Source organism: Spinacia oleracea, chromosome 6, assembly GCF_020520425.1.
Source record: "Spinacia oleracea cultivar Varoflay chromosome 6, BTI_SOV_V1, whole genome shotgun sequence".
Lineage (NCBI taxonomy): Eukaryota > Viridiplantae > Streptophyta > Magnoliopsida > Caryophyllales > Amaranthaceae > Spinacia > Spinacia oleracea.
In genome coordinates, this window is record NC_079492.1 from 115,609,804 (window position 1) to 115,623,139 (window position 13,336).

General features: G+C 37.5%; 1 protein-coding gene across 1 annotated transcript; it reads right to left on the reverse strand.

Moving 5' to 3' along the window:
* Positions 1–8,000: 8,000 nt before the first annotated feature.
* Positions 8,001–10,992, reverse strand: LOC110800344 (WRKY transcription factor WRKY24). The gene is made up of 5 exons (XM_022005656.2): positions 10,613–10,992; positions 10,247–10,429; positions 9,404–10,062; positions 9,144–9,311; positions 8,001–8,785 (listed from the first exon to the last, which is right to left on the reverse strand). Exons 1-5 carry the CDS (start codon positions 10,910–10,912, stop codon positions 8,320–8,322), a joined length of 1,776 nt encoding a protein of 591 aa, XP_021861348.1. The 5' UTR covers positions 10,913–10,992; the 3' UTR covers positions 8,001–8,319.
* Positions 10,993–13,336: the final 2,344 nt, after the last annotated feature.

Below are 13,336 nucleotides of genomic sequence, written 5' to 3' on the forward strand. Positions count from 1 at the left end.
TGCTAAAAAGGTATGCAAGCTAAAGAAATCAATCTACGGATTGAAGCAGGCATCCAGGAGCTGGAATATACGTTTTGATGAAGCAGTCAGTGACTTTGGTTTCATCAAGAACGCGGACGAATCTTGTGTATACAAGAAGGTCAGTGGGAGCAAAATTGCTTTCCTAGTATTATATGTCGACGACATATTGCTTATCGGAAATGACATTCCTATGTTGAACTCTGTCAAGATTTAGCTTGGGAAATGTTTTTCGATGAAGGATCTAGGAGAAGCACAGTACATATTGGGCATCAAGATTTACAGAGATAGATCTAAAAAGATGATTGGACTTAGTCAAAGCACTTATATCAATAAGGTGCTTGATAGGTTCAAGATGGCGGACTCCAAGCGAGGCTACCTACCCATGTCTCATGGAATGACTCTAAGCAAGACTCAGTGCCCAAAAACACTTGATGAGCGTAGACGAATGAATGGGATTCCATATGCATCATTGATTGGTTCAATAATGTATGCTATGATATGTACACGCCCGGATGTTGCGTACGCACTCAGTGCTACGAGCAGATACCAGTCAGACCCAGGAGAGGCGCATTGGACTGCTGCCAAGAACATTCTGAAGTACCTGAAAAGGCACAAAGATGACTTCCTGGTCTATGGTGGAGATGATGAATTAATTGTTAAAGGCTATACGGACGCAAGTTTCCAAACCGACAAAAATGATTTCAGATCACAGTCTGGGTTTGTCTTCTGCCTCAACGGAGGAGCAGTAAGCTAGAAAAGTGCTAAGCAAAGCACCATTGCGGATTCTACAACTGAAGCGGAGTACATTGCTGCACATGAAGCAGCAAAGGAAGCTATATGGCTAAGGAAGTTCATAGGAGAACTTGGTGTAGTCCCCTCCATTAAAGGACCAATAGCCCTGTATTGTGATAATAACGGAGCTATTGCACAGGCAAAAGAGCCTAGACACCACCAGAGAGTCAAGCATGTACTTCGTAGATTTCACCTTCTACGAGAGTTCGTTGAAAGAAAAGAAGTCGAGATAAGCAAAATTGGAACTGATGACAACATATCAGATCCATTAACTAAACCTCTGCCACAAGCGAAGCACAACTCGCACACTGCAGCTATGGGAATCAAGCATATTGGAGAATGGCTTTGATGTCTCTGTTTAATGTTTTAAAGTTTTAGAGTTTAAATCTTTGTAAAACATTATTGGTTAATCATTCACAATAAATGAAAGGAATTCATTTTTCCATTTAATTTGTGGTTTATTAAATGATGAGTCCCTTCAACTTGACGATATATTCAAGATAGACTGTCAGGACCAGTCCTGTGACTAAGAAATGTCTATCAAGTGAACTTGAATGTCAAAGGTTGAAAATGGTCCCTAATCGGAGTTTTCTATAAAATTGGACGCATAGAAAACGTTAGACGATTAGAATGCAAGATGACTAGTAGTTCTATTTCTTGAACTATGTGGACATGGCAATGTCATAATCATTTGCATAGATACTTACTTTGGGAAGACTAGTATCGGACAAGACCTATGAAACTTTACTGTAAGAGATGAAAGTCTGTCATAAGTAAATTTCATTAAATTATTAGACACTAAATCCTCAATACCTGAGTGATTTGAGATTACTTGTTTGAGAACTGGTTGCTTTGACGTTGACCAACCGTCGCACCGTAAAAGGAGGCTATAAAGGCAACGCTCAGGTAATCACCTATCAAACGAAGTCTAATCTCAAGATCGCAAGATTGGGATTGTCCTCCCATAAATCGGGATGAGATGCTTAAAAGTTGTACAAGGCCACTCGGAGAGCTAGAAACTGTGAAATGCATGGCCGTGCTCGGATGAATCATAGGCTATGATTATCTGTTTATTTGATCAGTTGAACTCTGAAACCGAGGAACACCTCTGGACATAATAAGGATGACAACTCTTACCTTATGTTCAAGAGCAAGCATCGAGCGACAAAGGAATTAGGAAATGCACACTTGTCCCTAAGGACAAGTGGAAGACTGAAGGAAATAATGCCCTTGGTCCAAGTATGCATTCTATGTTAAGTCTAATAAATGCGGTTCAGTATTAATTGACAAGTTAATAATTCAGTGAGATCAAGTGAGCTGAATGCCTAGCTAGAGGCCGCTTCAGTTCAAGTGGAATTAATGATATTAATCCACAGCTTACTCTTGACTGAACCCGTAGGGTCACACAAATAGTACGTAAACGGATCAAGTATCTAATGGCATTAAATACTCCATCTATGAATATTCGGAACCGACGGATCTTGTTTTCAGTGGGAGCTAAGATCGTCACAGGCAAGAAATGAATACTCCGGAAACGATGATATTGCCGGAAACGGAAATATGGATCGTATCGGAAATATAAATATTATCCAAGTCGTAGATGTTGCCGGAAACGGAAACATGGTACGTATCGGAAAATATTATCGGAAATGGAAATATTGCCAGAATCGGAAATATTGCCGGAAACGGAAATATTGTCAGAATCGGAAATATTACCGGAATCGGAAAATAATTCCGGAAACGGAAATATTAAATATTTGTTCGAAACGGAAATTAATTCCGGAATCGGAAATATTAAATATTGTTCGTATCGGAAATGAATTCCGGAATCGGAAAATTTAATCGGAAGCGCATCGTACGAATAAGCATCGGACGAGGCCTGCCGGACGAGGCCCAGCACGAAGCCAGGCCATCGCCCAGCAAGCCAAGCGCGCCGCACAAACAGCAAGGCCAGGCCCAGCAGGCTGCGCGCAGCGCGCAGCGCGCACAGCGCGCACAGCACGCGCAGCGCGCAGCGCGCACAGCGCGCACAGCACGCGCAGCGCACAGCGCGCACAGCGCGCGCAGCGCGCAGCGCGCGCGGGCGCTGAGTGGGCTGCTGCTCGCGCGCACGCATGAGGCCCATCGTGGCTGTCGTGCGTGTGTGTGCAAGTGTTTGTGTTCGTGCACGTTTCCTAAAACATGCAGAGTTCGGTTAATGATTAAATTCCTAATTCTAATTGATAAATTAATTAAATTAGAGTTCTTGTAGGATTCTAGGTTTGATTAATTTGTATCTGAATAGGATTTCGATTCCCTTTCCATACCGCTATAAATATGAGGCTAGGGCTCACAATTTATAACACAAGTTTCAAAGTATTCAAAGTGAGTTTTTGAGAGAAAATTCAAACACACATCTTGCTCAAATTGCCGAAATTTTCTAGTACCTTAAGGGCGATTCTAGTTGGTCAATCTTAAGGCGGATCCGGACGTGCTGTGGACTATCTACGGAGGGACGACACTTGGAGTCCTAAAGACTTGTTCTTGTTCGGTTCGGGCGCAGCTAGGGAAGGCACGCAACAAAGAGTATGCATCTATTCTATGCTAAATGATTATGTGTAAATAATATGTTTTCCTGGGTTTATGGTTTTTTCCGCATGATTTATGAATTGTCATATGTATCATAACCTAACAGTATTTATAGTGTAGACTGGTAGAATTCCGATAGAATTATGATCTCTTCAACCAGATTTAAATCTCTTTTGTTTCTGGCTGAAACTGTATTGGGCGCAAGAAATTTCTCGCGCGCAACACCTGGGGGCAAGAATATTCTCGCACTGGTATTTGGGCGCAAGAATATTCTTGCGCTGCCCAGATCCGCTTTTTCCTGGAACTTTGATCTTTAACAGCTCATAACTTCTTCATACAAACTCGAATTCCAGAAACTAATATCTTGTTGGAAAGCTACGGAATCCAGCTTTCAAATGGCACCGGTCTTGCATCAATGGGATTCTTAAATCTCGAGTTATGACCCAAAGAGTGAAAGTCGGTCCGTTTTGGCAAAACCCAACTAAATGTCTTATAACTTATTCGTTTTATATCGGATTTGGGCTTATGATAAGTCTATGAAAAATCTTATTCCAAGGCCTATACAACCACGTAATGTGCGTGATCCAAATCATAATTTATAAGAATTTTAAATAATTAAACTTACGGCCCGACCCAAGTCAAATAAAATAAAATAATGAAAAATTCCACCGTTAGCCCCTTCGTGCAAAAGTAAGCCCAAAACCCAAAATTAGGCCTTGAACTGAAACTGAAGCAAAAGTGAAAAAATCGATGCAACGAGGCATGGGCTTGCTCGCAGCCATCGCTGTTATAACTACGAAAGATGAACATAGTGCATAAATGAGTAAGTTACCAGTTGTTTATCTTTGTTACCACGACGAGTTCCTCTTCTTTTTGTAATTTTTCTCTCTAGCTGATTAGCATCGTACATTATGCCGCCTGTATTGTCAGGACTCTTCTTAGTTGGAGCCTTGTCGGGTGTTTTCTTTTCCACCGGACTCGTCACAAGATATTTTTTCTTTTTATTGACCACATCAAGAATTGAGAATTCCATTAAAGTGTCCATACCATCAGGAAACTGGGATGTCGTGAAGTGGATATTTCTAATGTTGATTGTTGGACACCATCGTCATCCAAATATACTCCGTTTTTATCCGGGTCAATAATCAACTTCCTTTTCACATAATTCCCGACTGGATTTAAGAACGGAGAACATCCTCAATTACCCTTTAGGCTGTTGTCGTTGATAGAGAATGGGGAATTCGGAGAACATCCTCGATTACCGTCCCTTGTTTTCATCGACTTAATTATGAGGTCCTTCACTTGATTCAATGTGTAACCCATGTTGGATATCCTCCAATTGAGTTGAATCACATGGTTTTCTATAACACTCATTCGCTACTCAAGCAACCATGACATAAGAGAAAACAAATAAGCAATTATTCAAACCCAAAAACAAATGAAAGGCTTTTGTAATTCAAAATTTAATCTACTTACATCTAAAACAATTTCAAGGGAACCTTTTCCATTTGCATCTTGTATCCCTTCGAACATGACCAGTACGGTAGTTTTCCGTTACTAACCTGTATTTGGGAAGTAATCCGGATACCTTCGCTTGCATTTACAAAGAAACAAGGACTCATAATCATCATAAATTCTACAAATTATAAATTAATGTACAATTCAATTAGGGTTTAATGCTCAATTCACCTGAGAAGGGGCTTAAATTGAAATTAAAGAGAGCGAAATTAGGTTTTAGAAGAATAGAATTTATTAGGGTTTGAATGTACAATTCTGGGAGTGGGTTAAATAGAGAGAAATTAGGTTTTAGAATAATAGAATTTAGGGTTTGAATGTACAATTATAGGTGTAGGTTAAACAAGAAAGTGGAGGGCAGAAAGCGGGAAATAAAGTAGAAGGGTTTCACCGTCGGGAGAAAAAATGGGGAATTTACGGACACGTTGTACTAAATCATCATTTTTAATTGTGTTTGGATACTATCCATGAATGATGTTGGTAATATCCATAATAACTTACGATAGGTAGCTACCAACAATGTGTTTGGATACTACCTTGCAGATGTTAGTAATTTCCTAAGGACATAAGGATGGTAACTCGACCACCAAAGTGTTTGGATACTATCCATACATGATGTTGATAATGTCCAGAAGAACATGAGGAATGAATAGAGCTGGCAAAATCTGACACGACACGATAACACGACACGAACCGGATACGAAAAAAGCGGGTTAGTGTCAAGGTTTTACGACCCGTTTAATTAAACGGGTCAACACGACACGACACGTTTAATTAAATGGGTCAAGTTAGTGTTGAGATTCTCAACACGAAACTAACACGACTTAAACCGATTAAGAAAAATCAATCAATAATTTGATGTAATCGGTTAAAAACCTTATAATAAAGTCAACTTTATCGAGCAAACACGACAACACGACACGAACCGGACACGAAAAAAACGTGTTAGTGTCAAGAGATTATGACACGATTAGTTAAACGGGTCAACACGACACGACACGTTTATTAAATGGGTCGGGTTAGTGTTGAGACTTTTCCAACCCGTTTATATTCGACACGAACACGAACACGACCCGACACGACACGTTTGCCAGCTCTAGGAATGATGGGGTTGATTTGTTGGCCATCGGAACTCCGGCGAGAATTAGTGATAACATTGGATTAGCTTAAGCAAGAGGAGAGAGAAATAAAGTTAATTGTTAATTAACTTTTCTAATTATTTTGTTTATTAATTTCCGAAAATACTAATAATTAATTTTGAAAATTTCAAAAATTACAAAAACTATTTTCATAAAATAAATTGTGTATTTAAATTTAAAGATAGAACAATTAAATTGATTAAAATATATTATTTTTATTAAATTTAAAGGTAAAAAAAAGAATTTTGTATAACCCATATTAATTCTAAACGATGGTCATTTTTACTATGACCATAGCATATAGACAAACATAAAACGAATTAATTAGTGTGTCTGAGATTACATTTTACATCTAACCGATTTTGTACAAATTACAAACTTCGATGATAAACTAATTAATGTTAAGCCTCTAGCCTATACGTGTAGGACTGTAGGTAGTAGAGAAGAAAAATAAATAAAGCATATTTTGAGATTAAAAAAAACGCGAAAGAGACTTTTGTCTACTTGACTACTAAAAGGCGCCACCGCCATCTAATTTAGCCTAATTAAATATCCTCCTTTTATTCTTTTCATTTTAATTACTACGTGCTAATTATATCTCTTTTGGCAAGTCATGGTGTATGTCACTCGTGACGTGCTGTTAGTGTCATCACTATTCACAAATCACTAATAGTCCAATACACTATTTTAAGCTCATGAATCATGCTCTAATTGCAGTAACTTGATTGATAGGAGGATTTGGTTATCACATGTAGATGTAGTACTCATTCATTAGTCATCGCAATTTTATCTAGGTTCGTGCAACATGAGGCTGTTGTCGGCGCCTATTTTTTTTCCTTTCTATTATTAAGGAATTCTTACCACGTTTAGTGAGTAGACTAATTTTTTGCGGGAGTTTAAATGAATATCTCGATGGACAGCATCCCTCCAACTGAGACTTTTCTATACCCAAAACTCGAACCCAAGACAGAGCTTAGTTAAACTCGATTGGGTGCTTAGATTACTTAAGTGTTCACAAGCGTAGCGCGACATATAAAGAGGGTTCCAACACCTCCACCACCCCACCCCACCTCACCCCCCGTCGTGGATGGTAGTAGTAATTGGTTACTGCCTTACAAGTCTATTTTAAACCTTGTAGTGACAATATTTTCAAGTTCATGCGACAATGAGGCTGATGTCTACTCGATCCACTCCTTTCCAGCTTGCCACGTTTGATTTTAATTTTCTCCTTTCTTCGTATTCATCGTCCAAGTAATCAACGTCATCAACTATAAGAGATTCGGACAATCTAACAATTATCTGCCGACGATTGAGTACGTATTAGTTGAAACCATGCATGAGTGCGGAATAAATTTGAATGTGAATGGTACTTGAACATAATTCCAAGTTGAAACATTAAGTTTGACACCGGACAAGAATCAAAGTGACGCTGAGTGAGTTTTACTCTACCGACATCATGCACTCACGTACACTAGCTAATATCTACCTTATTTCATCCTAATTCCAAACATACTGCCATTTAAGACTCTCTTTGTTGGAATTTGACCAACCAACCAAGCAAAACCATGCAAATCTACTTAATTCGTCCAAAACTACAAGTCAATTAGTACCCATTGAACCTTACTATGAAGTTACTACGTATAACATAAGTCAAAACAATGAAAAGCTATTCCAAAGTCTTCTATATATACTACTATAGTATTATAGAACTATGGTCTGTGGAGGAATAAGTACACTTAGAAATATAGAATTGTCAACAAACATCCCTCCAAACAAATTACATCGTGTGGCCGGGCGTAAGAAACGGGTTATCGGTTTCTCCCTCCGCCTTTCACTTAAAGATCCTATGATCAAACTGAGCACAACTCGTCTCTTCATCGTCTTGATCGATACTTCGTAAGTAGTAACAAATTAAACAAGCTAAGTATGATATAAACCCGGCCAATTTGACACAATCACAATTCATATAGTTGAAGTTTTTTCTAGAGATAAATTAAAGTATTTTATACATACAATTCCATGTACATTACACAAATGGGCGAAACTCTTGTATATGTCATTTCTGTGTACACTAATATATAAACAAATAAACAAACAAACCAACCCAATGTGGAATACAATAAACAAATGAATCCTGATCTTGTTTTTTTTGTCAGTATGAAGTAATAGACCCCATTCCGTGACCTGGCCTGCTCAATAACCAGGTTTATGAACTAATTCTACCAAGTACCAACTTCCTCTTAGTAAAAATTTCCTAAAAAAACTAAGAGGCAAAGTATTACTTTCAGCAAAGCAATGACTCAAAAAGCATGTCTTCTTTTGGTTCCTCCTTGGCTTTAATAGTAGAAGTAGTTGTAGCAGTAGTATTAGAAAACATGTTGTTGTCTGAGTATTGAGGTTGATTCAAGTAGCCAGAAAACCCGAAACTCCCCGGATTTTGCAACAACTGTAATGTAAAAGGTGATAATGGTCCTGCCCCGTCGAAAGACGAGGGCATTCCTCCTTGATTACTAGTCTGGAACGAATGAGCGTTACTTGTATAGTTAACAGCTGATGGCTTTATAGCCATTAAAGAAACTGGAACATTGTTAGGAGCCATGGCTGCCCTGCTCATCCCGCTGCCTCGGGGAGCTGGCACGTCATGGTTGTGCTTTCCTTCGTAGGTTGTGATCACTGCCCTAAGATCATGAGCTGCCCGTTCCACGTGTTTCCTCACCGGGCAACCTGGCTGCGTGCACTTGTAGTAGCTCCTGTAATTTCGCATCATGTAGAACTCCATTAGATGATCGAAATGTTTTAAATGTTGCAATAGGTTTCCAAAATATAGCTACTGTATGTATGAACTCAGCTTCGACTAATTGAAATGGACCTAATCATACATGTATCCATAACTAATTAAAGATCCCGGACTGGATAATCATCAAATTAAATTAATTATATTTCTAATTAGCAAAGTAATGATCACCACTCATCTATAAGGAACTTTTTTTATTGCCTAGCTAGACCCAAAAATGTGTTGAAAAGGCAGACAAATTTCAATACAAAAATGTCCACTAATTAGTATCTAGACACGGATTAATACTTCCATTTAGAGATTGATTTAATTACCTTGGATTAGGATTTCCCTTAACCACTTTTTGACCATATTTTCTCCATCTATATCCATCATCCAAGATATCAATATCACTAGTTGTTTGAACTACAACTCTTGGCTCCCTCACTGCTCGACTCCCTGGTGCAGCTGACATGCATTCATTCTGATCAACTTCTCCTCTCCTGATTTCACCAAAACATATCAATTAATTAGCAAATTATCCCCCAAAAAAACATTTAAAAATTCATGAAACTCAAACAAGTTAAAGGCGTACCATCTTTTAGCCTCGGGTTCATCACCATCAGCTGATGATCTACTCCTATGAGAACCCATGTCAACCTCATCATCAGCCATCGAAATCGACGAATTCTCTGGGGTAGCACCGGAATCCATTTGCCCCGAGGATGATCTCTGCGGACCTAATGAATGATCATGGTAATCATTTGAGGACGATGGAGGAACAGAACCGTTTTGAAAAGCTGCAGAAACAGCTGAAGCGGCTGCAGAAGATCTCCGAGTATTCACAGGCTTAGGATGATTATGACTACCCTTATAAACAATCTCAGTAATCTGACCATCTATTGCTGTCTCAATCTTCTTTTTCATTGGACAATTGGGAAACGTGCATTTGTAATAACTTCTTGGATTTTCACTCCCTTTTACCTGTTTTTGTCCATATTTTCTCCAATTATACCCATCTTCTGATCTTCTCTGTTCTCTTATGTATTGAGCTGGTTGGTAGGGAGGGTTTTGGTCTGTCTCATACTTTACAACGCTTCCTTGGTTGTAATTCTCACCAGGAAACTCTGATTTCACCATAGCTGTAATTGAGTTCGAAGATCCATCATTCTTTTGATCGAAATTCCATGATTGTTGTTGGGGTTGTGCTGGTTGTTGTACTGGTTGGTTTTCCCTTCCTCTTACAGCCTGTTCCTGAATTTTTTTTAAAGATAGAATAAAACTGTTATTAACAAGTAAGCATAACACGCGTATTTCCTCACAGTCGTCTAGGTAGAAAATATTTAATTAGACGCGTAATTTGGATACTTCTATAATAAAGTTTCCAAAATCGGTATTAAATCTTTAGTAAGTAAAACAATAAAAGAAAGTTACTTACATTAAGAAATGAAGGTTGAAACATGTTGGATGAAACATGATTAGGCCTTGTTTGGGTTTGGAAAGTAAAATCTGAATATTTGTTCACATCTTCTTGTTTGTTGTTGTTGTTGTTGCTGCTGTTGTTGTTGGAATACGATTTCCAGTTTGCCGCAAAAGCCCCCGTTGTCGGAGATGGCAACACCTGCAAATTTTACACAATAAACCTTCATCATTACACAATCCGAATGCTACGAGAATACTTGACGTAATTACGCAATATTATCGAGAATATTTTAAAAGTGTTTTAAGCTAATAATTATTGTAATTATTGGTTTGATTAATGATTAATTCAACGTTGTTGAAGAGTAAGAGATGAAAAACTCACATGAGAAGAGGAGAGAAGAACAGGGGAGTCTAAGAGATCAGTAGGACTTAAACCAGGAGGAAAAGCAAAATATGACGAAGGTGAGACCGGAGGTGGAGATAATGGGATTGAAGGAGGTGGTAAGGACTTGAATTTCGGGATACCGGAGCCGGTTCGGTCGGCGATACGATCGGATAAGCTCCGGTTAGGTACGGTGAGCTTGGAAGAGTCGTCGGCGCCGGAGTTAAGCAGGTCGGTGAAGGAGGAGTTGGTCATGAAATTGTAATTGTTGTTGTCTAAGCTACCATTTGAGAAGCCCATAGCCCATAAAAATGATAAAAATGGAGAGACGGTTTTTTGGATGAGATGATGAGTTGGTGGAGACTGGAGAGAGAGAAAATTATAAAAAGGTAGAGTGGGAGAGAGTTTTATAGGGTTGAAGAGAAATGGGGTGGAAATTGATGTGTATTTTACTAGTTATGACGTACTCCGTATATTACTCCGTATTAGACATGGGAGTCTGTATTTAAGTGGAATGTTAAATACTCCCTCCGTCCCGGAATAATTGATCTGTTTTCCTTATTGGGTCGTCTCTTAATACTTGACCTTTTTCTAAAAATGGAAATATTCTAACAATATTATATTATTTCTCACTCCACCCCTATTAATCCACCTACCCCTACTCCATACAAAAAATAATTAAAAATTCAACTTCTACTCTCCCCCAACTCCACCCCTTTACACATTTTCCACTAACTACATTAAAATAATACCCCACTATCAACTATTACCTACTCCCTCCGTTCCATAATTATCTTCCTGTTTGACCAAAAATACGGATTTTAAGAAAAGTGGAATATAGTACATGAAAAAGTGGAATAAAGTACAAATGATGATTGAGTTGTATGGAAAAGTGGAATAAAGTACATGTGAAAGAGAATATAGTACATGGAAAAAGTGGAATATAGTACTTGGGTGAGGTTTTCAATTCAATTTTAATTAATATAGTACATGAGAAAGTGGAGACCTTAGTAGCCAAAATTAGAAACAGGAAGATAATTTTGGGACGCTCGTTTAGGAGAACAGGAAGATAATTTTGGGACGGAAGGAGTATTAAATTAAATAAGTCAATTCAAGTCCCTTAAACTCTGTGCCGGTCAAACCGGGTCGAGTATTCCGGGACGTAGGGAGTATTTACTACTGTATGCAGTAAAAAGTTAACTATAAATATCAAGTACAAGTATATATAAACTTGAACCAACATAAGTTGGTGGAGTTGGTGGGGAACTCACCTTGTGATTTGGAGGTCACAAGTTCGAGCCCCATCAACTGCAAAATGCTTGGGAGTGGCTCAAGCGATGACCTGCGGAGCTGGGCTGGTTAACTTGTGCTAGGTGCTGGTTCAGTTAGGGTCCCTTCTTCTTACCTATTATATAAATATATATATATATATATATATATATATATATATATATATATATATATATATATATATATATATATATATATATATATATATATATATATATATATAAACTTTAAAATACATCCATGTTAAAAATTAGAGATCTAATATAAATATTGTTATTACTCCATATTTTGTAGTGCAGATTGTAAATGTGCTATTGAGATCAAAGAAATAGTCTTTTTAACAGATAAAATCTAAACTAATTGGAGTTTATTAAACTTGATCAGACATAATTGCAAAATATTAAATTTGATAGAGTGACTTATAACACTTGATTGTAACTCATTAATCTGTTGCAACTTATCTAAACTTATTAAAGTTAAAACTTATTTTTAAAAAAATTAAAGATAAAATTCTTTAATGATATAGATATAATTTAATTCGCATATAAAGTAAACTTAAAATACTTTAAAAAGTTCAGATTGATTCGAGTGTGAAGTTACCAAAGAGTTTGATTAAAGCCAGCAGTAGTACGGTAGTAGACCAGCAGTAGTAGTAAAAGAAGAAGACATAAAATTGACAATATTTGGTTGGTTAAATTTGTTTAATAATATTTAAATAATTGATAAAATCGGTCACGTAACGCGCAAGGCATTTTGAGGTTGGCATCTTCCGCGAAGGTGAGGGACCATTTGACCGTGGAATTCCCACGGCGAGGCAGCAATCAAAAAATTAAGAAAATTAATGGAAAATTAAAAATAAAATAAAAAAAGAGGAAAAAAATGATAATAGTGGTCAAAACATGTGGGTTTGACTGGATTGGTGAATAAGGATACATACAAAGCAGACAAGAGAGGGAGGAGGCGGCTGAGTGAGATACGAGAGGAGGAGGAGAGAAAAATAAGGACGTTTCCACAGTTTGTGTGTGGGTCCCTTATCCTCATTCTTCATATGCAGCACCACTGTGGCTTCTTACTATTGGTCCTCTTACCTTTTTTTTCCCCAATTTGCATTTGTACAAGGATGTTTTACTTTTCCTTTCTGCTTCTTCTTTCGATCATTTTTGTGCATTTCATACTTTCCATTTTTGGGCAAAAGTAACTTTAAAACTTTAAAAGAAATTCTTGCTACACATTACCACAAATTTTTGGCTTGCTTTTTTTTTTTTTTTGGGTTTGTTCTTAAAATATTACTCTCACATAAAATATACAACTTGTAATTTCATTACTTTGATATTTTTCTAAAATTCACTCAACTTAACATTTAGTATAGAAAATTTGTGCGATTGACAAATAATAATCGATGGAGAAACTATGTACTAGTACTAACCTAACCTA